The sequence below is a fragment of the Ornithorhynchus anatinus genome, chromosome 6 (assembly GCF_004115215.2).
Source record: "Ornithorhynchus anatinus isolate Pmale09 chromosome 6, mOrnAna1.pri.v4, whole genome shotgun sequence".
In the NCBI taxonomy this organism is placed as follows: domain Eukaryota; kingdom Metazoa; phylum Chordata; class Mammalia; order Monotremata; family Ornithorhynchidae; genus Ornithorhynchus; species Ornithorhynchus anatinus.
Genome location: NC_041733.1, coordinates 39,994,606 through 40,019,212, shown reverse-complemented (window position 1 = coordinate 40,019,212; position 24,607 = coordinate 39,994,606). Strand labels below are relative to the sequence as shown.

General features: G+C 50.5%; 1 protein-coding gene across 2 annotated transcripts in view; it reads left to right on the top strand.

The window, feature by feature from the left end:
- LOC100078345 (synaptotagmin-like protein 2) overlaps window positions 1-23,880 on the top strand; it is a 72,415-nt gene extending 48,535 nt beyond the window's left edge. For both annotated transcript variants that reach the window (XM_029067885.2, XM_039912425.1), the window contains exons 7-17: window positions 351-1,355; window positions 2,099-2,197; window positions 7,064-7,149; window positions 7,471-7,572; window positions 9,825-9,994; window positions 11,566-11,668; window positions 12,922-13,083; window positions 13,596-13,674; window positions 14,940-15,039; window positions 15,727-15,932; window positions 21,979-23,880. In XM_029067885.2, coding sequence (XP_028923718.1) covers window positions 351-1,355; window positions 2,099-2,197; window positions 7,064-7,149; window positions 7,471-7,572; window positions 9,825-9,994; window positions 11,566-11,668; window positions 12,922-13,083; window positions 13,596-13,674; window positions 14,940-15,039; window positions 15,727-15,932; window positions 21,979-22,124 — 2,258 coding nt within the window. In that variant the 3' untranslated portion in view covers window positions 22,125-23,880. The remainder of the gene's footprint in view (window positions 1-350; window positions 1,356-2,098; window positions 2,198-7,063; window positions 7,150-7,470; window positions 7,573-9,824; window positions 9,995-11,565; window positions 11,669-12,921; window positions 13,084-13,595; window positions 13,675-14,939; window positions 15,040-15,726; window positions 15,933-21,978) is intronic.
- Window positions 23,881-24,607: the final 727 nt, after the last annotated feature.

Here is a 24,607-nt window from a genome sequence, read left to right as displayed (position 1 = left end):
AGTTTTGTGACCTTGGGCAAGTCATTTAATGTCACTTTACTCATCTCTAAAATGGGCATTCAATTCCTGTTCTCCCTTTTACTTAGACTGTGAGCCCCTTGTGGGACAGGGACTATGTCCAACCTGATTAGCTTGTATCTACCCCAGCGCTCAGAACAGTACTTGAGACAGAGTAAGTGCTTAACCAATAGAATAATAACAATAATAATAGTAATCCTGAGAGCAGGGAGAGAATGAGGACCCAGGAAAATTGAAGTGTGGGATTGTCTCCGCCCCTCCATGGCAGGAAGTTTCTGCAGTGAACCTGCCAAGCTGAGGGTTGAACTCTACTCGCTGGCTTGTTGTTACAGATCTGGATGTTCCTTCCACCCCAGCTGTAGTTTCAGAAAGAGACCCAGCCCACGCCAATTCCCACCTCTGGCTGGACCAGCCGGCCGTGCCCGGCTCCCCTCCCAGGCTCACGGCGGACAAAAACAGCCCTCGAGGAGAAACTGGCCCCGGCAGCCGGATTCCCATCAAAAGGAAGCCCAGCCGGAAATGGGTTGGGTCAGAGCCGGTGCTGAGCAGCGAGGAGCGGCCCGAGGCCCAGCGGGAGCCCCTCACCCCCTGTGACCTGTCCTCACCCACAGGGAAGCCGGGGGGCCCTTACACCATCTCGCCCATGAGGAACAGTCCCAAAGATGAAGAGATTGGCCTCAACCGAGAGCACTTCAGGAACCTCAAGGACTTCTGGGAGAAGGGGGCGGAGTGCGTGGCCCCGAGCTCAGCTTCGGAAGCTGAGGATGAGCTCGGCATGCGGGCGTTAGGGCCGGGTCGCTCGGCCCCGGGGCCTCCGACCCAAGAGCAGGCCCCAAGGTCCCGCCTGCCCCACAAGCGGCCGGCGACCTTGTCATCCAGTGAGGATGAACCGATCTATGCGGTCCCACACCGGAAGGGGGTCTGGTCCTCGGCTCCCAAGTCCACCCAAGCCAAGGCCCACGGCGCCATGGCCGCCAGGAGCGACTCCAGCGAGGACCGTGGCCGGCAGCCCCCCGTTGGAGAGGACGGGGCCCCCCGGCTGGAGGGACGAAAATCCAGACTGCCTGTGAGGATCCCCTCCCTCCCCGTCGAGCTGCCCCCACGGCCGGCCACCTTTGAGCCCAAGACTCCGGCCGACGAGTACGTGCTCTCAGAAGAAAGTACCCCCGTCGGGGAGTCCCTACAGAACCGGGTGAAGATCATGATCGAGACCGTGGTCTCCGAAGATGAGGACCCTGAGGATTGGGGGCAATCAATGGGTAAAAAGACCCTGGGGATGACCAGCGAGCTGGACCAGAGCAGAAGAAGAAAGTCCACAGCCACTCCTTCGAGCACAGGTGTCCCCGGGCCTTTCCTGCCCTTGCGTCTCCCTCTCTCCCCTGAGTTGGTTCCTTCAGGTCCTGGAACCCTCCCAACCCTCTTTCCTGGGTCACTGGGCTCCCTTCTGTCTTCCTGGCCTCAGGGTCTTCAGGGACGCTGTTGGTTGGGTTCGATTTCCCTCAGTCTTCTCATCCGTTCTCACTCCCTTCCCCCTTCCCTTCTTACCAGTCCAGGGACCATTTTGTTTTCCATCCTCAGAGCTGGACAGAGATACTCCTCTATGGGCGAATGTTCCTCAGAGAGCAGGTCCACATAGTTCTGCGTCATCTTCTTCTTCAGGCCGTCGCCCTGAGGGTGGGGCAATCTGAGGGTGTCAGCAAAGACCGGGCAGCTGGGCGGGTAGAGGCTGTCTTTCTCGGTGATGGTTTCTCCATTATTTAACAAAAGTCCAAAGTAGCTCACCTTTCCACCCTCCAGCTGGATGGCCTTGAGGGCAGCGCTTTCTGACATAAAACATCTGGTTGCCCGGGCCCATCACAGGAATGGCCTTGCTTAGTTAGTCAATTGTATTTATTGAGCACTTACTTTGTGCAGAGCATCGTACTAAGTGCCTGGAAAAGTACATTATAACAATATAACAGGTACATTTCCTGCCCACAGCAAGCTTACAGTCTAGTTTATGCTTTTGTGTGCCTCGAGGCCCAGATTCTGTTTACACGTATAACTTTGGCACGTCTTGTCTTTCCCTCATCCCCTCCAGAGGTGACCGACTGCACTTCTCCTGTTGTCCAGGCCCTGGCCCGAGCCAACGGCGTGAATCTAGCAAAGAGCATGGTCAATGTTTACACGAGTACTGAGAGTGAGTTTCCTCCCTTTATCCCGGGAAATGATCAAGGGACTGAACACTACCCCATAATAATAATAATAATCATATTTGTTAAGCGCTTACTATGTGCCAAGCTCTGTTCCAAGCCATTGGGGCAGATGCAAGGTAATCAGGTTGGACACAGTCCCTGTCTCACATGGGGCTCACACTTTTATCTCCATTTTACAGATGAGGTAACTGTCCCCAGCTCTGAGCTGATTTTAGGCATTCAAATCCTTGAAGATTTGCTGATGGCCAGGAGGGAAGAGGAAGCTATAGGCATCCAGCATGAGTAGTCAAATGAAGTAACTATGAAATGCACCCAACAAAGGCAATATGATCAGGATTCTCCTCCAAATAGAATCATTTCCTCAAGCTCCAGTCTACCCATATAAGCCCCATTGGCATATAAGCAAGCAGTAAAGTGGCTCAATTAAAGTCCCAGGTGAATTTTCTTCCGATAAATGTCAATACCAACTAGCCGATCCCTGCATCCCGGGAGCTCTAGAGCAACAGGAAGGAATTGCCAGAAAGGTAATGTATGTGAGAGGGGGAGAGAGATAGAGAGAGATAGATTACCATATTTACTCACATAAGTGACTCAACATTTTGCCTAATTTTAGCTACTCAAAACTATGGGGTGTGTCAATTTAGTGGGGAACTAAACCTAACAATAGGGAAAGAGGAGGAGGAAAAAGAGGAAAAAAAAACTGAGGAAAGGGAGAAGGAAGAGGAAAGTAAGAGCTCGGTAGAGAATATCTCTTCCTTTTTTGCCCTCTCCAAGGTGGCACACTCCTCCTCCCTTTTTAATCAATCAGTCAGTGGTATTTATTGAACATTTAGAAGCACCATACTAAGCCCAGGAGAGTACAGTTTGATAGCGTTGGTAGACAGGCTGATGGGGGATGTTAGGCAGTGCAATCCATTGGTCGATCGATTGTCTTTATTGAGTGCTTACCATATGCGGAGTGTTGTACTAAGAGCTTGGGGGAGAGTATGGTACACTAGAACTGATAGACACTTCCTGACTTGGAGATGCTTACAGTCTACAGGGGGAGACAGATGTTAAAATAAATTACAAATAGCACCTATAGTAAAGTATAAGGATATGGGCATAAACGTATTGGTGAGTATCACAGTGCCTGTAAGCATGCCCCTATGAATTTTGGGTACATTCCCTGTTTTTTTAAATCCGTCATCCTTGTTGGAATCCAGATCTCATCTAGTATTTGAAGCATCGAGGCCTAGAAAGCCCCTCACGGGCCTGGAAACTGGAGGACCTAGCTTCTAAATCCTGGCTCTGCCCCCTGCCTGCCGGGTGACCTCGGGTGAGTCACTGTACTTCTCTGGGCCTCAGTTACCCCACCTGTAAAATGGGGATTCAGTACCTGTTCTCCGTCCCCTCAACCTGCAAACCCCATGTAGGACAGGGACTGCCCAATCCCATTATTTGTATCTACCCTAACCCTGAGCATGGTGCTTGGCCCCTAGGAAGCGTTGAACAGACCTCACAATTATTATAACCCTTTAGAAAGTGGAAATTGAGGAAAAGGAGTACAAGCTATTTGGTCTCCCGAGGAAGCTTCCTGGAGCTTCGGAACACCATAGTGGTGGTGTGTTTGTGCCAGAGATAATCTGGAAGAGATTTTCCTTTTGGCTGCCAGTGAGAACCCAGAAACTTAAAGTTCTGTCTCAGCCTGAAGCCAGTTCTCCTTCTGGATAGCTGGCCCCTTCCCCCTCACCCCATAAAAGAATACTGTTTCTTTGTTCAGTTTGCCAGGCTGATTGCTTTTTTGGCAGGGCAGATATTAAAGGCATTGGCACCCAGTTCCATTCCTATTTAAAAAAAAAATCCTACTTGTATACACATACTTTCTGCCAGGCTCTGTACTAAGCTGTGAGGTAGATACAAACTAATCAGTTTGGACCCGGACCATGCCCCACATGGGGCTCGCAGTCTTAATCTCCCTTTTACAGATGAGGTTTACTGAGGCACAGAGAAGTGAAGTGACTTGCTCCAGGTCACACAGCAGACAGGTAGTGGAGCTGGGATTAGAACCCAAGGCCTTCTAGCTCCCAGGGCCTTGCTCTAACCACCAGACCATGCTGCTTCTCATGTTAGGGGTTGGGGTCTTGTAGTGATGTTGGTTTCTGAGCAGTTGAGAAACCCTGGGTGCTATCAATCAATCATACATATTTATTGAGTGTTTACTGTGTGCAGGGGACTGTACTACTATTCCTAATAATAATAATGTTGGTATTTATTAAGTGCTTACTATGTATAGAGCACTGTTCTAAGCGCTGGAGTAGATACAGGGTAATCAGGTCATCCCTCGTGAGCCTCACAGTCTTAGTCCCCATTTTACAGATGAAGTAACTGAGGCACAGAGAAGTTAAGTAACTTGCCCACAGTCACACAGCTGACAAGTGGCAGAGCAGAATTCGAACCCATGACCTCTGACTCCCAAGCCTGTGCTCTTTCCACTGAGCCATGCTGCTTTTCTAAGTGGTAGAGAGAATATAATGTAATAAGAATCATAATTGTGGTATTTGTTAAGTGCATACTGTGTGCCAGTCACTGTTCTTGACTATTTATTGCCATTGTTCTTGTCTGTCTGTCTCCCCCGATTAGACTGTAAGCCCATCAAACGGCAGGGACTGTCTCTATCTGTTGCCAACTTGTTCATTCCAAGCGCTTAGTACAGTGCTCTGCACATAGTAAGTGCTCAATAAATACTATTGAATGAATGAATGAATGAATGAATGTTTTAGGTACTGGGGTGGAAACAAACAAATCGGGTTGGACACAGTCCCTGTCCCACGTGGGGCTCGCATTCTTAATCCTCATTTTACAGATGAGGGAATTGTGAGGACCAGAGAAGTGAAATAACTTGCCCAAGATCACCCAGCAGACAAATGGTGGAGTCAGGATTAGAACCCAGGTTTTTCAGATTCCCAGGCCCATGCTCTGTCCACTATGCATTGTCGCTAACAGAGTTGGCATAGATACGTCCCCTACCCACAGAGAGCTTACAGTCTAGAGGAAGAGATAGACATTAATATAAATAAATTAAAATAAATATGTAATACAGTGCCTTGCACATAATAAGCACTTGCCAAATATCATTTAAAAAAATGTTTTTTGTTTAGGTCTTATTGTTTGTCCAGCATTTTTCTAAGTGCTGGAGTAGATACAAATGATTCAGGTCGGACATGGTCCCCGTCCCAAACAGGGCTCAGCCTTAAAGCAACAGGTAGTGCAGTGACTTGCCCAAGGTCACATAGCAGGCAACTGACAGAGCTAAAATTAGAAGCTGGGTCCTTTGGCTCCCAGACCCGTGCTTCTTTCACTAGGCCATGCTGCTCCTCTTTTTCCCACATCCTAGAGTTGAAAAATACCTTCTGGATGGAATTGGTCATGTCTAGACTCTAAGCAAAGTGGAAAAAGAAGCAGGCAGCAGGAACGAGACCCACGTTTAATCCGACAGGGTCCAAGAGGGCCCAAACCCCAGAGAAATTTGTCAAAAAATGTTTTGCGTCAGTTGATCCTTCACTTGAAATCCCAGAGTCAAATCCAATAGTCTGCATACAGACTTTGGCGGCAGAATTTCTGCTTTAGATGGAGCTCCAAAGTGGATTGTATTTATGTTGGCTGCCAGAGGGTGCTGGCATCAACCCGGGGGTTCTGTTGGGAGAACGCCACTGAAACCAAGGTGGATTTGCCCCCTCTCCTGTCTGGTGGGACTACGTGGAGCGGGAGAAAGGAGGGATGATAATAATGGTAATATTTTACCCTATTGATAACGAGAAGCGGCATGGCTTAGTGGATAGAGCACGGGCCTGGGAGTCAGAAGGTCATGAGTTCTAATCCCGGCTACTCCACTTGTCTGCTCTGTGACCTTGGGCAAGTCACTTAACTTTTCTGTACCTCAGTTACCTCATCTGTAAAATGGGGATCACCTTGTATCCCCCCCAGCGCTTAGAACAGTGCTTTGCACATAGTAAGCGCTTAACAAATACCGCCATTATTATTATTATTATTAATTTATATCCACCCCAGCACTTAGTACGGTGCCTGGCCCATAGTAAGTGCTTAACAAAAAAAATTATTATTATTATTCATTCATTCATTCAATAATATTTATTGAGCGCTTACTATGTGCAGAGCACTGTACTAAGCGCTTGGAATGAACGAGTCGGCAACAGATAGAGACAGTCCCTGCCGTTTGACGGGCTTACAGTCTAATCGGGGGAGACGGACAGACAAGAACAATGGCAATAAATAGAGTCAAGGGGAAGAACATCTCGTAAAAACAATGGCAACTAAATAGAATCAAGGCGATGTACATTTCATTAACAAAATAGGGTAATGAAAAGATATACAGTTGAGCAGACGAGTACAGTGCTGAGGGGATGGGAAGGGAGAGGGGGAGGAGCAGAGGGAAAGGGGGAAAAGAGGGTTTAGCTGCGGAGAGGTGAAGGGGGGTGGTAGAGGGAGTAGAGGGAGAAGGGGAGCTCAGTCTGGAAAGGCCTCTTGGAGGAGGTGAGTTTTAAGTAGGGTTTTGAAGAGGGGAAGAGAATCAGTTGCTTGGAGGGTCGCGTAACTAGTTATTCTCATCCCAGCTTCACCACTTGTCTGCCATGTGGCCTCATGCAACCACTTCACTTTCCTGTTCCTCAGTCTCCTCATCTGTAAAATGGGGATTAAGACTGTGATTCCCCACGTGGGACAGGGCCTGTGTCCAAACTGATTAGCTTGTATCCATCCCAACACTTAGTACAGTGCCTGGCACATGTAAGTACTTAACAAATACCGCGAAAAGCAACAACAACAACAAGCCAACCTCTCTGTGTCGACAGCCTATAACAAGCCTCAGAGCCATCAACTTTTGGAGCCCGAGAGAGCCAAGGATCTGAGCCGATCCACTCCCTCCTTCTTGTCTGAGGTAAGCGGGGCCGGGCTATTGCTCTGCTTTTGGAGTTCATCTCTCGCCGCTCGGCGAAACGGAGGGCCAGAAGAAGCCGTGTGTCCACTCTCTGCCTGCTGCAGAGCCCCCGCTGGGCACAGGTCAATGGGGCCGGTCACCTCCTGGCACCCAGCTGGCCCGTCTGGCACCAGAGAGACAAGTCTCGGTCCTTTTAGGCGGCGAATTTCTGGGGTCGTCGAGCCTCCGTCGTGAAGGCCGAAGGTCGGGGCCCCGAACACGGCCTCTGGTGTTGGCCGGCTCTCCCAACACTCACGGGTCTCACCGTTTTTCCTTGGGCAGACCGAGTCGGACACAGCTTCGGAGATCAGCTTCCAGTTCAGCCGGCACAAGAAAACCCCCAGCATCGGCAGCCACTCCTCAGACATGGCCTCCGTCTCCTCGGTATGGACTCGCGACCCCGCCGTGGTGGGGGAAAGATGGGCGGTGGATAGTCGCTTCCCCCACCTCTCCCCACTCCCCGACTCTCTAGTGGGGTCCAGGGACCCCTTTTGTCCAGGTGGATGACGATAAAGTGACATTAGTCCTGGGCCGCCCTGGATCTCAGTGGCATTTGGCTCTAGAGATAATAATAATAAAAGTTATTATTATTATGGTACTTATTTTGTGGTAAGGGTTTGGGGTAGGACCGAGAGTGTGAGATTGGACACTCACAGAGTTCCCAAATAGATGATAATAATCGCCAAGGAAACCCATTATGGCTGATCGGAGCTCCTGTCTGCCTGTGACCACTGGGTGGAAATTGTGATGGCTCTCCATCCTCTCTCTCCTGGAGGCTGACAGAAGCTCACTAGAGTGTACGCTATCTATTGTATCTATTTTATTGTATCTATTGCATCTATTTTGTTGAACTGAACTCTCCCAAGAGCTCAATATGGTGCTCTGCAAACCATACAACCCTAAGCAGCATGGCTCAGTGGATAGAGCCTGGGCCTGGAAGTCAGAAGGATTCGGGTTCTAATCCCGACTCCGCCACTTGTCTGCTGTGTGACCTTGGGCAAGTCACTCAACTTCTCTGTTCCTCAGTTCTCTCATCTCAATCTGGGGATTAAGACTGCTAGCCCCATGTGGGACAACCTGATTACCTTGTATCTACCCCATCGTAAGCGCTTAACAAATACCACTATTATTATTATTATTCTCTGGGCCTCAGTTACCTCATCTGGAAAATGGGGATTAAGAACATGAGACAGAGACTGTGTCCAACCTGCTTAGCTTGTATCTACCCCAGTGCTCAGAACAGTACTTGGTACATAGTAAGCACTTAACAAGTACTGTTAAGAGGGTCTTACCTTTCCTGGTGAGATGGGAACTTCCTCCATATCACTGCCCTCTGGTTCTACAGCCCTCAGAGGAGAAAATCTGCCCTAGGGAAAGTACAAGAAAAGTCGAATTCAGGGTATTTGCCTTCAAGGGGGTTATAGTTGAACGGCAATATGGGCTGCCATAATAATTACCTTGCATAATAATCACCCCCATTTTCCCCCTTCTAGACCCTAAGCTTGTTGTGATCAGGGGAGGTGTCTGTTCATTGTTGTATTGTATTCTCCCAAGTGCTTAGTACAGTACTCTGCACAGAGTACGCACTCAATAAATACGATTGAACGAATGAATGAACTTCTACAGCCCCTTCTTCCTCCTGATGGCCCCCCAAGGAAGGGTGAGGCAAGCATACTTAGCCTCTTTTTGCCTACAAGAAAGCAGGGACCCAAAGAGGGACAGTGATTTCCCCAAGGTCACACAGCAAGTGAAAGGCTAGAACTGCCCCCTGCCCAGGTCCCATTTTCTTGGCCTCGCTGGCTTTTTGACCCTGATTTCATGTGACCGTTCAGTGCATCGGGGTTTCCCAGTCTGCTTCCAGACCAACCACCCAGTGACAGCCAACTGCTGAGGCCCAAACTTCGACACGTGCCCGAGGTGAGAGGCCTTTTCTCTCTCCCCGCACCAGTCACTGAGAGGCCGGCCTCAGGAGGGTAACCGGACTTTTCTGGGCTCGGTCCACGAGGGCCGAATAATGAGTCCTATTGGCACCCAGAGCGGGCTATAGTCCCGGCCGGTTTGCCCTCCTGCCATACCCTCCGTAACCCTGCAGACGCTGGGTCCTGAAGCTTCTCTAGGCTGTAAGCTCGCCGTGGGCAGGAAATGTGTCTGTTAGATTCTTATACTGTATTCTCCCAAGCACTTAGTACGGTGCTCCGCACCCAGTAAGCTCTCAATAAATACAATCACCTGACTTGATTCTGAAAACCAGGAGTGGTACTCTCCCAGGTGCTCAATACAGTGCTTTGCACACAATAGGTGCTCGATAAATATGATTGACTGACCGAATGAATGAACTACCCGTCGTTGATGTCCTCCAGAACTCGGGACATTTTCTGAGACCCCCCAGACTTCTGGGTTTGGGGGTTGGAGGGTGGACCCAGGGAGCTTGACCTCATTTCTAGTGCTCATGCCCTTCACCCTCTAACCCGATGACACTGACATCTCATCCCCACACGAACTTTGGTGGTGTCCTGAGGTTGGAACCCAGGGGAAGGAGAGGGGCAGGTTGGGGCTTTCTCATGGCTCAGTGTTTGAGGCCTGTGGGGGACCCCGGCCGGTGGGTGTCCTGACGCTGTTGGTCTGCCCCGGTCCAGGTGAGTGGGAGCGTGCTCAGCGTGTACAGCGGCGACTTCGGCAGCGTGGGCGCCCAGGGGACCGTCCAGTTCGCCCTGGACTACGACGAGAAGAACAGGGAATTCCAGATCTTCGTTTCCCAATGCAAGGACCTGGCCACGGTGGACGAGCGCAAGGGCAGATCCGACCCGTGAGTCCACTAATGAGGATGATGGTGGTGGTGGTGGTGGTGGTATTTGTTAAGTGCTTATTATGTGCCAGGCACTGTTCTAAGGGCTGGGGTGGATACAAGCTAATCAAGTTGGGCACACAGCCTTAATCCCCATTTTACAGATGAGGGAACTGAAGCCCAGAGAGGTGAAATGACTTGCCCAAGTTCACACAGCTGACAAGTGGTGGAGTGGGGATTAGAACCCAGGTCTTTCTGACTCCCAGACCCGTGCTTTGTCCACTAGGCCACGCTGCTTCTCTCAGCAACCACCCTCCCAGGCCTGCCGCTCAAATGGGCCAATGTGGTTTGGGTCTGTTCACAGAGGCGGGGGACTATTCAGGAGTGTTCAGATGCATGAGATACAGGAGGAGTTCCAGAGCAACGGGCCTTCCCGGGGGCCGGAAGCAGAGCCAACCCATCGGCCTGCAAACGGTCCAAAGAGATGCCGCATACGTGCATGTGTACATAATAATAATTATGGTATTTGTAAAGTGCGTACTATGCCCCATGCACTCTACTAAGCGCTGGGGTGGATACAAGCAAATTGGTTTGGACACAGTCCCTGTTCCACCTGAGCCTCACAGTCTCAAACACATACCCGCACCGATACATACACAACAGCATTTGCACAGCCACACTCACAACTACATACCTAGCCATATGCACACTCAAAACCATACCCCCCCGCCCACAGATGTGCAAACTGTCGATAATGATAATGTTATTTGTTCAGCACTTGACAACCATCCTTCTAAGCGCAGGGGTAATACGAGCTAATCATGTGGGACGCAGTCCCTGTTCCACATGGGGCTTACAGTCTTAATCTCCATTTTACAGATGAGGTCACTGAGGCCCAGAGAAGTGAAGTGACTTGCCCACGGTCACACAGCAGACAAGTCACAGAATCGGGATTAGAACCCAGTTCCTTCTGACTCCTAGGCCTGTACTCCTTCCACTAGGCCATGCCAGTTCCACTGAAAAACACACACTACGTACCCACATACACTCCCTCGCAGATCCTCCCCGACTCACCTGACTGCCCACTCCTCCCTACCATTTTTTAACAATTGTCCTTGTGGAAAGAGCACAGGCCTGCGTGACAGGGGACCTGAATTCTAATCCCAGCTCTGGAAGACCTGAGTTCTCATCGTAGCTCTGGTGGACCTAGCAGGCAGTGTTCATCGGGGAAAATTCTTGCACCTTGTCCCACATATCCGGTGTCGTGTATAGCCAGGTTTCAGGGATTCTCCCGTTAAGATATGCTTCCGAAAATCTCCTGACTTGCATGCTAGATAGACTGTCTTCTCCTGCCTTGCCTAGCGCTCACCTGTCTTCACCGAATGATTTATAAACACCTCAAAGTCCAACTCATCTCTAACCTGATTTCTTAATTAGTTTTGACTTCACAGCCTGCTTCTTCCAGGCCTTTGGTGAATAGAAATTCTCTAAAACAATTGTGAATCCTCCTTGTTTTTTGAAGCGGGGCTACTCAGAAACTACTCAGCTGGTGGCTGACTCTTTGTCATCCCTTTTTTTTATCTCCTCTTCAGGTACGTCAAAACCTATCTGCTTCCTGACAAGGCTAGAATGGGGAAGAGGAAAACCTCTGTGAAAAAGAGAACCGTGAATCCGATTTACAATGAAGTGCTGAAGGTACTGGGTAGACTGGGCAGATGTGCTCCCGAGAAAGGGGAAGGATTTGGTCTCTGGATCTGGGAGCCTGAAGGACCTGGGTTCTAATTCCGGCTCCGCCACTTGTCTGCTGTGTGACTGCGGGCAAGGCACTTGACTTCTCTGAGCCTCAGTTACCTCAACTGTAAAATGGGGATTGAGAGTGTGAGCCCTATGTGGGAAAGGGACTGTGTCCAACCTAATTGGCTTGTGTCCACCCCAGTGCTTAGTACTGTGCCTGGCACACAGTAAGCATTTAACAAATACTACAGTTGTTATTATCATTATCTGCTGCACACTTTGTATCCTTTGACCAATGCCTCAGGTCACCATTTTCTTTCTCGTCAGCCACTGGGGTATCCAAGCTGTGGTCATTGGCCCAGTCTCAGTTGAACTGGCGAATTGGAAGCGAAAGAGCCCAGTGTGAACTGACCTTGATCTACTCACTTGTTTCTCCCAAAGAGGGGGCAACTGGGGGAGTTGCTTAAGGTTCCCTACCTTTTATCCTCTGAAGGGAATGTGTCTGTTGATTGTTGTATTGTAGTCCCCCAAGCACTCAAGTAAATACACAGTAAGCACTCAATAAATGTAACTGACTCACCGAAAGTGATGAACACCAAAGAGGGCGTGTGCTCCTCTGAGATTTGACCTGCTGGTGGAAGGTTTCCCGTCTCTAAAGTGGCCAAGTGATTCTCCTGTGGGTGTCGACTGGCCTTTGGTAGTGTCAGGATTAGCCCTCAGACTTCCTCAAAACCAAAAAATGAGCCCCATTTTCAAGTAGTGAGGTGCTGGACTCAAAGACCTCCCTTTCAAGGTCTTGGAACTATAACTTGACGGATTCAGGAACTTCCCGACAGTGAAGATGTGTCTGTTATATTGCTATATTGTATTCTCCCAAGTGCTCTGCATGCAGTAAGCATTCAATAAATACAATTGACTGACAGAAACTGGAACCGGCATTTGTAAATGAGAGAAATGGCTTAGGAGTGAGCCACCCTGGAAGCAGATCCCCTTTCCAGTGCTGTGATTTTGTGCTACTGTACTTTCATTCATTCATATTTAATGAGCGCTTCCTGGGTGCAGAGCACTGTCCTAAGCACTCGGGAGAGTACACTGTAACCATAAACAGACAGGTTCCCTGCCCACAATGCTCCGGCCCACAGAATAAGCGCCCAATAAGTACCATTGACTGGCTGACAGACTAACTTGGCAACGACGGTGGTTGTTTTTTGCAGTACAAGATAGAGAAGATGGTTTTGCTGATCCAGAAGTTGAACCTCTCCGTATGGCACAATGACCCCTTGGGACGCAACAGCTTCTTGGGGGAGATGGAAATAGACCTCGCCAGCTGGGACTGGGGCAATCGGAAACTGAACTGGTATACCCTCAAGCCGCGGGTAGGTCCCGAGCCGACCTAGGCCAGACTTAGGCCCGGCTCAGAGCGCTCGGAAGGGTTTGGAAAGTCGGGGAACCAACCCGGAAGGCGTGCTGTCGGTCTGTAGTGCCACCATGCCAGCGGCATCCGTTTCGATGCAGCCCCAGCCCTCCTAGAGTCACTTTGGCTTTCCAGGCTGTGGGAAGAGAAGCAGCGTGGCCTAGTGGTTAGAGCATGAACCTGGGAGTCAGAGGACCTGGGTGCTAATGCCACCTCGGCCACTTGTCTGCTCTGTGAACTCGGGCAAGCTACTTGACTTCACTGCGCCTCAGTTACCTCCTCTGTAAAATGTGGATTCGGGCTGAGAGCGCCACGAGAGATGAGGGCTCTCTTAAATCTGATTAGCTCGCATCAACCCCAGCGCTTAGTACAGCTCCGGGCACGTCGTAAGCATTTGACAAATAGCATTAAAAACCAAAAAAAGACCAGGGAGGTTGGCGGGTCCCCGCTCTGATCTGTGCCTTCCTGTTCCAGAGCCTGTCCGCCCTGAATGGCGTCGATCACCGAGGAGTGATGAACCTCTCCATTAAGTACATTCCCCCGGGGAGTCTCGGTAAGTTCCAGAAGGGCGTTGTCTTTCTCCACAGGCCGCTCTGTTACACCACCCCCCACCCTGCTTCTGATGGGCCTCTACTTCAACACCACTACCCGCAATCATAATAATAAATAATAATAATTATGGAATTTGTTGAGCACTTACTAAGTGGCAGGCACTGTACTAAGCACTGGGGTAGATACGAGCAAATCGGGTTGGACACAGTCCCTGTCCCAGTGGGGCTCTCAGTCTCAATCCCTATTTTATGGATGAAGTAACTGAGGCCCAGAGAAGTGAAGTGACTTGCCCAAGGTCACACAGGAGACTGGTGGTGGAGCTGGGATTTGAACCCATGACCTTCTGACTCCCAGGCCTGCACTCTAGCCACTACCCTTGCTTAAGTAATTTAATACCAGTATTATCATTAGGAGTAATAATAATAGTGGTTTTTGTTAAGTACTTACTCTATGCTAAGCACTTTACTAAGCACGGGGAAGCAGGTGGCTTAGTGGATAGGGTACAAGTTGGGAAGTCAGAAGGACCTGGGTTCTAATCCCGGCTCCACCATGTGTCACGGCAGCGTGTCACTTCACTTCTCTGCACCATGGGGATTACTATTGTGAGCTTTATGTGGGACATGGGGCTCCTGTCCTAGACTGTAAGCTCTTTGTGGACAGGGAATGTGCCTCTTTATTGTCGTATTATACTTTTCCCAGCGCTTAGTACACTGCTGTGCACACAGTCAGCATTCAGTAAATACAACTGAATGAATAGCCTGTCCCCCACCTGATTAGTTTGTTTCTATCTCAATGCTTAGTACAGTGCCTGGCACCTAATAAGTGCTTAACAAATACCATAAAAAAAGATAAGGAAAAAAAACTGCCTTCACCACATTCCTGAGGAGGAATGATGGGGCAGGGTTGATTTTTGCTCCATTTGACAGATGGGGAGGCTGAGGCCGGAGAGATCCTTAAGCCTAATGGCCGAGCCGGAAGTGAGCCCCGATCAGCCCTTCCCGCTTAGGGCCGAGGGCTGTGCTGTGGTAGGACAGATGGTGACAATTCCTTCTGCTCGCCGGGATGATGTCTCTTGGGATCCATTTCCTTCTATTGCCCCGGCAGATAGATGGAGTCATGGTGGGCTTGGCTCTTGGTGGGATTTGAGGAGAGAACAGGGATCATCCTACAGACCCAGATCGCCCTTCCGCCTCAGACCAGGGCCCCTGCCCCTGCCCCACCCTGCCCGACGAGGGCTGAGGTCTTCTGCCTCGCCTTGTTCTGCAGGCCCCAAGAATCCTGTGTCGGGAGAAGTGCACATCTGGGTCAAAGACACCAAAGATCTGCCCCAGCTCCGCCCTTCCGGAGTGGACTCATTCGTGAAATGGTAACCGCCCCGATGAACTCTCACCATGCAGGCCTTTGGTCCTGCTAAGACTGCCCACCCACTCTTCTCCCCTCCCCAAACTTCCTTACCGCAGGAGGAAAAGATGAGAAATTACACTCCTTGGCTATCCCCCCAGATCTTGGCTCTGCCCTCTCCCCACAGAGAGGGCCCTCTCCTGCCATAAGTTACCTGACTCCATGGCCCAAACCGCCAAAATTCACCCCTCTCTAGTGTTCTCCTGGCAGTCTTCGGGTTCTCCTTTTTTCTCCCCCGTTTCTTTCTACCCCTCTCCTTTCAGAAACCGAAGCCTTTGTTCTGTGGGGGTGTCTGAAATTGGCAGGTTCCATTACCGAGCCTTTAATTTTCCCATCTTGAAGGTGGCATATTTTCAGCTCCTACCGGCAATTGTCAGTGGAGGATAAATCGTACAATATTTTGGTCATACTGCCCGTGCCTGGCAGCCGGTGAGGCGGTTTAACCTTCTTCGAAATCCTCCGATCTGGTCGGAATCTGGGAATTCCCCGTCGGGGGCCAGGCCGCCGCTCAGCTGTCGGGGTCCGGGCTGGGGAGGTGGGAGAGGATGTGGCTTCCAGAGTGGGCAGGGGTTGCCTGGACAGGACTCAGGTTTGTGGCCTTAGTGGTTTTGCCCAGTCTGCCTCATCGGTAATTTTTGTCCTTTTCTCCTAGCTACGTGCTCCCAGACACCAGTAAGAAGAGTTATCAAAAGACCCGCGTTATAAAGCGGGATCCCAACCCCATTTTCAACCACACCATCGTCTACGATGGTTTCCACACGGAGGATTTGAAAGATGCCTGCGTCGAGTTGACGGTGTGGGATCACGAGAAACTGACCAATCACTTCCTCGGAGGCCTGAGGTTGGGTCTTGGGACAGGTGAGAACCGATCGGTATTGAGGAGGCGGTCGCTCAGGCTGAAGGGGGAATTATTTGGTGGTGAACTTTTTTTTTTCTTGGAACAATGGTGTCTTCACAGTGGCAGTCAGTGTGCTGGGTGTGATCAGTCAGGGCTATTTATTGAGTGCTCACTGTGCTCAGAACACTGTATCAATCAATCAGTCATTTATTGAGCGCTTACTGTGTGCAGGGCCCTGTACTAAGCGCTTGGGGATGTGCAACACAACAGTATAACAGACACATTCCCTGCCCACAGCATGCGTACAGTCTAGTGGGGGAGACAGACATTATTATAAATAAATAAATGGCAGATATGAACCCTGTGGGACTGGGGGCCGGGGAGGTGAGTAAAGGGAACGAGTCACAAGGAGTTTACAGACAGGAGTGGGAAAAGAGGAAAGGAGGGCTTAATCTGGAAAGGCCTCTTGGAGGAGAAGTGCCTTCAATAAGGCTCTGAAGGCGGGGTGATGGGTTGTTTGTTGCGCTTAGTTCAGTGCTCTGCACACAGTAAGGGCTCAATAAATACAATTGAATGAATGGATATGAGGAGGGAGGGCGTTCCAGGCCAGAGGCAGGACGTGGGCAAGGGGTGGGTGGTGTGTTAGACAAGATCGATCGGTAGGCATTAGAGGAGCGAAGTGTGCGGGCTGGGTTGTAATAGGAGAGTAGCGAGGTGAGGTAAGGGGTGGGTACTTAAATGCTTGGGAGAGCACAGTTCAACAGAGTAAACAAACACATTCTCTGCCCACAGAGAGCTTCACTGGAGCACTGGCTTCCTGATGCCAGGATTCTTCTGAGGATTAGATTTAGTGTAAAAGCAGGCATTAGACCAGGGGGTTATAAAGAAGAATGATTAACTCTAATCTCTGCCCTGTAGATACGAATGTGATGATATGTTATCGCAACCAGGGTTCTGGTCCCGGCTCTGCCACTTGCCTGCCGTGTCAGCTTGGGGGAGTCACTTAACTGCTCCGGGGCTCAGTTTCTTCTTCTGTCAAATGGGGATCAAGTTCCTGTTCTCCCTACTCCTTAAACTTTGAGCGCTTTAGGGGTCAGGGACTATCTCCAGCCTGATCATCTTGTATTTTTACCTCAGTGCTTAGTATGATGCTTGATACAAAGTCAGCACTTAACCAATACCACAATTTTGTAAAAGAAAAATTATTATTATGGCATCTGTGCACCATAGCTGGGGATGGGGGTAATTATCAGTGGGAGTAAGTTAATTATCAGTGGCAAATGGAAAGAGTTTAGAAGCCAATTTTCGAAAGGAAATTGTCATAGCAGCAGCTTTCACCCACCCCTCTGTAATTCTCAGAAAACCCGGGAGAGGTGATATTCCTCTTCCACAATCAATCAGTGGTATTTATTGAGCACTTACTATGTGCAGAGCTCTGTATTAAGCATTGGGTAGAGCACAGTGCAACAGAAATAGCAGTACCGTCTAGAGGGAGAGGCCCTATTATAAAGAAATATTTTAAAGGCATGTACCTAAATGTCGTGGAGTTAGGCGTGGGGTGAATATCAAATGCCCAGAGGTCACAGGTCCCAGGGGTTGGGGAAGCAGAAGGGAGAGGGAGCTGGGGAAAAGGGCTTAATCAGGGAAGACCTCTTGGAGGAGATGTGACCTTACTAATGCTTTGAAGGTGGGTAGAGTGATGGACTGGCATATATGAAGAAGGAGGGAGATCCAGGCTCGGGAAGGACCTGGGAAACCAGGCAACAGACAGGGAAACCAAGACATAGAAGGGCTAATATTGCTCAGAAAACAGAGGTACGTTGGCAGATGATGTGTGTGGGTTGGGGCGGTAGGGGGCCGGGAGGGAGGGATGGGTTCTCTTTCAAAGAGAACATAGTCATTTTTAGCCCCCAAGTGCCTGAAGTAAGACAGATCTGTGCCGTCTGTGTGGACTGTCCCTGTAGGTAGTCCATTTATTGAATGTTTACCATGTGCAGAGCACTGTACTAAATGCTTGGCATAATCTACTACGATACAGTAGGTCGACCCGGTCCTTGCCCACAAGGAGCTTACAGTCTAGAGGGGGAAAAGATCCCGGCTCTGCCACTTGTCAGCTGTGTGACTGTGGGCAAGTCCCTTCACTTCTCTGTGCCTCAGTTACCTCATCTGTAAAATGGGGATTAAGACTGTGAGCCTCACGTGGGACAACCTGACTACCCTGTATCTACCCCAGCACTTAGAACAGTGCTCTGCACATAGTAAGCGCTTAACAAATATCAACATTATTAGAAAAAGAAATGACAGATAGAGGCGTAAGTGCAGTGGGGCGGAGGGTGGGGTGAATATCGAATGCTTAAAGGGCACAGATCCAAGGGCTTAGGCGACCCAGAAGGAAGAGTTAGTAGGGGAAGTGAGGGCGTGGCGGGGGGAAGGAAGACCTCTTGGAGGAGGTGTGATTTTAGGACTGTGATAGCTGCCTTAGGTAGCACTGAGAATGCAGGGAGAAAGGGACCCACTTGCCTTATATGGCAACCACACAGAGAAGTATTAGCAAAGAGCCAAAGCCTAAGCAGAGGTTCCCTCTGTGAGGATTAATGGAATAATGGGTTTTGTTCCGGACTGGTTTGAATTAGCTCCTCCTAACAGATAAGTTTAAGAAGATAAGATAAGAAGGATGCACACATTAGGTGATGAGTAATTTGAGCCCTGATAAGGCCTTTTCCTCCTCCTCCTCCTATCCTTGTTACTCACAGAGACTTGGGAGTCATTTCTTAAGTCACTGTTACCACCAAAATAAAGCTGTCTCTTGGCCCCAAAGAAGGGCTTTGCTGCTAAGTTTGTCTAAAGTGGGGTGATCTTTTCCTTTTTTTAAAAATGGTATTTCTATGTGCCAGGCACAAAGTGCTGGGGTAGATACAAGATAATCAGGATGGACACAGTCCCTGTCCCACATAGGGCTCCCAGTCTCAATCCCCATTTTACAGATGAGGTAACTGAGGCCCAGAGAAGTGAAGGGACTTGCCCAAGGTGACATAGCAGACCAGTGGCAGGGCTGGAATTAGAACCCAGGTCCTCCTGACTCCCAGCCCTGTGCTCTATCCACTAGGCCATGCTGCTTCTCTTGAGAGGGCAGAATTTTCTACCATTCAGAAACAAGCCTCACCCTAACTCACCCTAAGCCTAACTCTCTCCAAGGGAATCACGGTGGGAATCACGGTGGCTCCCAGGAGTCTCACCTGCCCTGGGATCTTTTCCTGTTTCATAACCTGCAATCTTTGGTTGCTCCAGCCCAGATTCGCTTCCTCCTGAGAACAGGGAAAATGGGCTAGAACAGTGAAGGGAGATGATAGCTGTACTAGCAGCAGCAGTAACTAAATGGTATATTTTGAGTGCTCACTCAGTGTACTCTGGAAAGTACACTCAGTACAAGAGAAGTACCAGACATAGTCCCTGCCCACGAGAAGCTTCCAGTCTAAACAGAGGAGACAGGCATGAACAGATTTACAAATAGTGGATTTAGAATAAATAATTGCTTATGCACCAGAATCCATATGGACAGCACAGACCGGAGCCGAGGATGGGTTGAAATAAACCCTCGAGCGCTCGAGGGGGCTGGTGGGATGGGCCAGACGGGGGGAGTTGGGGCCAACGGGAGGAGCTGGGATTTCAGGAGGGCTGTGAGGAGGGAGGTAGGGGAATATTAGGTCTGCCTGTATCTGCAGCCTTCTCGGTTATAAGGGCCAAGCTTCCAGTCGGTCCGTCTGTCCGGCATACTTATTAAGCGCTAACTGTGCAGAGCACTGTAGTAAGCCTTTGGGAGAGTATAGTGTAACAATAAACAGACACATTCCCCGCTCATAACGCGCTTCCACAGCATCTGGGGTGAGGTCAGCGCCTCCAAATGAGAATGGAAGGTGAAATACACTTTATAACGGTGGTAGTGAATGAGCAGCAGGGCCTTGGGGATAGAGCACGGGCCTGGGAGTCAGGGGATCTGGGTTCTAATCCCACCTCCATCATTTGTCTGCTGAGTGACCTCGGACAAGTCATGTCAGGTTTCAGGGCCTCAGTTACTTCATCTATAAAATGGGGATTCAATTCATGTTCTTTCTCCTGACTTATACCGTGCGCCCCAGTGTGAGACAAGGGCTGCGTCCAATCCAATCAATCAGTCGTAAGGTACTGCCCTGTACTAGGGGCACTTGGAAGAGTACAGTCTAACAGACATATTCCTTGTCCACAACAAGTTTACAGTCTAGAGGATGAACTTGCTAAGTTTAGGACAGTGCTCGGCACATAGTAAGCACTTAACAAATATCACTAAAAATTGGTGGCAGTAACAGTATTTATTGAGTGCTTTCTGGGTGCAGAATACTGTTCTAAATGCTGAGAGAGTATACAGAGGTAGGAATTAGGCAGGGTCCTTGTTCCCCTGGGGTCTCACAATCTAAGAATATAAGTGGGGAGAAGGGAGTGAAAATACACAACATAAATACACAAATACACAAAACCAAACCCAAATCAAGAGGGAGCTGTGACTAAAGGAGCAGAATCTCAGGGTCCTTGGAGCTCAGGGCCCACCGTCAGCCACCATTTTCCCAGAGTTTTGTGGAGGCCTCGTGCCATGGGGGGAATAGACAAAATAAATACGCAAATGTACAAAATCAAACTCAAATCATCAGGGAGCCATGGCTAAAGGAGCAGAATCTCAGGATCCTTAGGGCTCAGAGATCACCCGCAGCCACCGTTTTTCCAGAGTTTTGTGGAGGCCTCACAGGGTGGTCGTGGTGGAAGAAGCTTTCTTTCTGGCCTGGTGTGCATGGAGCATATTGGGAGCTGGCAAACTCAGTGGCGGAAGAGAAGGCAGGGGTGACTACGGATGCTTACTCCCGAGGCCAGAAAAGTCACAGAAACTCCCAAGTCGAAGATTGGCCATGGCCAGAGCCCCAGAGCATCTATTTTCAGGCCCAGGACCCCGGAGGGTTTGGCTGATCACACTGCCCCAGTGTAAGAACAGCTGCTTAGAGTTGACACCTCTTGCTCCATCTTGACCGATCCAGGAGAGTCAGACAGCCGTGGTCCAACTTGGAGAGCTCAGGGGAGCAACCGACCATAATAATAATAATCATAAATATAGTAAGAATTGTGCTAGCAAACTTTTACTGTGTGGCAAGCACTGTACTAAGCATGGGGATAGGTACGAGGTGATCGAGTCGGACATGGTAGCTGTCCTTTTGGGGCTCATATAATAATGTTGGTATTTATTAAGCGCTTACTATGTGCCGAGCACTGTTCTAAGCGCTGGGGTAGACATAGGGGAATCGGGTTGTCCCACGTGGGGCTCACAGTCTTAATCCCCATTTTACAGATGAGGGAACTGAGGCACAGAGAAGTTAAGTGACTTGCCCACAGTCACACAGCCGACAAGTGGCAGAGCTGGGATTCGAACTCATGAGCCCTGACTCCAAAGCCCGTGCTCTTTCCACTGAGCCACGCCTCCAAGAGGTCTTCCCTAATTAAGCCCTTTTTCCTCCAGCTCCCTCTCCCTTCTGGTCATCTGTGTGCTTGGATCTGTCACCTTTGGGCATTTGGTATTCATCCGACCCTTGGACCCTCAGGACTTGCGTACATATCTGTAAATTTTATATTATAAATGATATATTTACATTGATGTTTTTCTCCCCTTCTAGACTGTAAGTAAGCTCGCTGTGGTCAGAGAATGTTTCTGCCATGTCCCTCGTGTCCTCTCCCAAGCATAGTTAGTACAATGCTCTGCACATAGTAAGTGCTCAAGAAATACCATTAATCGATTGATTGAGGAGAAAGGAGGAGGGGTATTGAATCCCCATTTTACAGCTGGGGAAACGGAGGCAAACAAGGAGTCAAGTGACTGGCCCAAGGTCACACGGCAGGCAAGCGGCGGAGCCGAGGTTAGAATTCAGGTCCTCCGGCTCCTGGGCCATTGCTTTCTCCACTAGGCCGCACTCCTGATCGTGAGCACTGATTGGTTCTGCGTGCTCCCTTCAAGGCCTGGCCCCACATCTTCTTCCTGCTCATTTCTTTCAGGATCCAGCTACGGCGTCCCCGTGGACTGGATGGATTCCACCCAGGAGGAAGTGGCTTTTTGGCAAGACATGATGTCAGCCCCGAACGAGTGGATCGAGGGGTCACTGCCGCTGCGGTCTCTGGCCGGGCGGAGGAAGCTGAAATGAAACCTGGCGGCTTCCGGGCCGGTAGAGCCCCTTGGGCTGTGGTGGGTTTCAAGCCTCCATCTCCCGTGGTCCGGAACCTTTCCGTGAATTTTCCCAAGTCCCAAGGTACGGTCGGGCCACCCGTTCCCCGCCCGGGAGACTTTCCGCACAGCCCCGTCCAGGCCAGGGTCTGCCATCTCTGCGCGAATGCATTTGTAGGCGGGAAATCTCGACCCAGACTCCGCTCCCAGGCCCGCCGCCCTCCGCGCCCGCGCCACGAACGTGGATCGGGAGATAGCCGGGCAGGGGCCCGGGTGGGAACTCTCCTCGACACTTGAAGCTCAAAGAGATGTAACAGAAGCTCCCTGCACCTCAGGGGGAACGAAGGATCTCGTGGCCCGAGTGGTGCTCTGTCCCCAGTCAGGGCCCTGGGGCGGTCAAACCCCCAGCTGGGCTCGTGGGCTCAACCCAAGAGGGACCGAGAGGGACTGGGGTGGCAGAAGATTCAAACCCGTGGGCCGGGCACCTCTGGGCGGTCCACAACTGCGGACAGATGGGCCGGTTTATTTCCGTAGCTACCAACGGGAGGAGCCCTGAGGCCGAGCCCGGAAGGTCTCGACCCCAACTGAGCCGGAAGCACAGCTCCAGACGGGCATTTCAGCCCCGCGGTGCCCTGCGCATCATCGGGGCGCAGATACCCCATCGAGGCAGGGGCAGGAGGCCCGTGGTCCAGGGGAAGAAAGGGATCGGAGGAACTGAGACTCCATCTTTGATTCTGTTTCCCGGGAGAAGTCACCTCTCTGCTTTGGGCCTCAGTTTCCCCACTCTGCAACCTAGGGAAATTACCTGCATTTGGTGTTGGTTGGGGAGGGGTCGGGAGGAGGGGCAATGAGAGAAACATACGGAGAGGGGTTGTAACCTTAATGAGGAGGGGGCACAGAGGGCCTTATGTTCCACAGAACATAAACCTGCTACACCTAAACGTAAATGCAAACCTGCTCCACCTACACACATGAGCACACACACACACACAGAGTCTCTCTCTCTCTCTCTCTCTCCCCCTCCCTCCAGTCTCCAGTGACCATAGACCCCTCAGCTCTGGAGTCATTCAATCATATTTATTGAGCTCTTACTGTGGGCACAGCACTTTACTAAGCACTTGGGAGAGTACAACACAACAATATAACAGACACCTTCCCCACAATGAGCTGACAGTCCAATTCCACCACGTTGGATATCCACCCCTCGCTCGGAGACCCCCTCGGTTTGAATGAGTGAATGAATGATCCTCAAGCGGAGGCCCTGCGGCTTTCCGAAAGGGCGCGAAGCAGAGGAGCACGTGCATGCTGAGAACAGCTGGCATTTTAACCCACGTACTCGGACGGACACAGGGCGCTGCCCACGCCATTGGGCAGGAGGCCACGCCGTGTCCCGCCAAGACGGACCGGGCTGTGGAAAGGAGGTGCCCCAATTCTCCGGCAGCCAGTTGCATCCTGCTGGCGCCATGGGATCCGGCCTTGGGGAGGGCTGAGGGGAGCGTCTCTTCCAGAGCTGCGGGAGCCTCAGGGCATAAAGGAAACTGAGGTGAGTAAAACCAGAGAGAACAGTTTCTGGTCGCACCCCACCAGGGAAGATGGGGACCCGGGCGGTGAAAGTGAAACACCGAGGGAGGAGGTGGGCTCAGAGGGCATTTTTACCTCGTTTCTAAAGGGGAGTGATGGTAAAAGAGATCTGTGCGGGGCAGGAAATCAATTAAAGATATTTCAATTCTTCCTGAGGCAGCCACTTGTTTGTTGCCAGCCTGAGGACGTGTCAACTTGGCAGGGAGAAATGGGAGGCTGGAGGGCGGTGGGATGCTGGGCCTCTGATAACTCGATCCGCTGGGGGGTCTCGGACAGACTCCAGCGTTCATCGGTTTCCAGGTTCCCATCTCAGGAAAGCTGTCAACTTTCAAGCCCAGCTTGGACTCCCACTTCCTGGGAAGTTTAGGGACCTCTGTCCTTTTCCCGGTGAAACTCCCGGGACCTTAGGGGGTCATTCATTCAGTAGTATTTATTGAGCGCTTACTTTGTGCAGAGCACTGTACTAAGCGCTTGGAATGTACAGTTCGGTAACAGAGAGAGACAATCCCTGCTTAATGACGGGCTCACAGTCTAAACGACAGGCTCACAGTGATTATTGGGCTCAGAACAGGCAAGGAAAGCCAGGGGCTCTTGGAGCTGTTGGAGACAGAATTCCAAGCCTCCCAGTTAATGAGAGGAATAATAATGATGGTATTTCATTCAATAGTATTTCTTAAGCGCTTACTATGTGCACAGCACTGTTAAGAACTTACTGTGCGCTAAGCACTGGCGTAGATACAAGGTGATCAGGTTGTCCCCCGAGGGGCTCACAGTCTTAATCCCCATTTTAAAGGTGAGTTAACTGAGGCACAGTTAAGTGGCTTGCCCAAGGTCATGCAGCAGACAAGTGGCAGAGCCAGGATTAGAATCCAGAACCTCTGA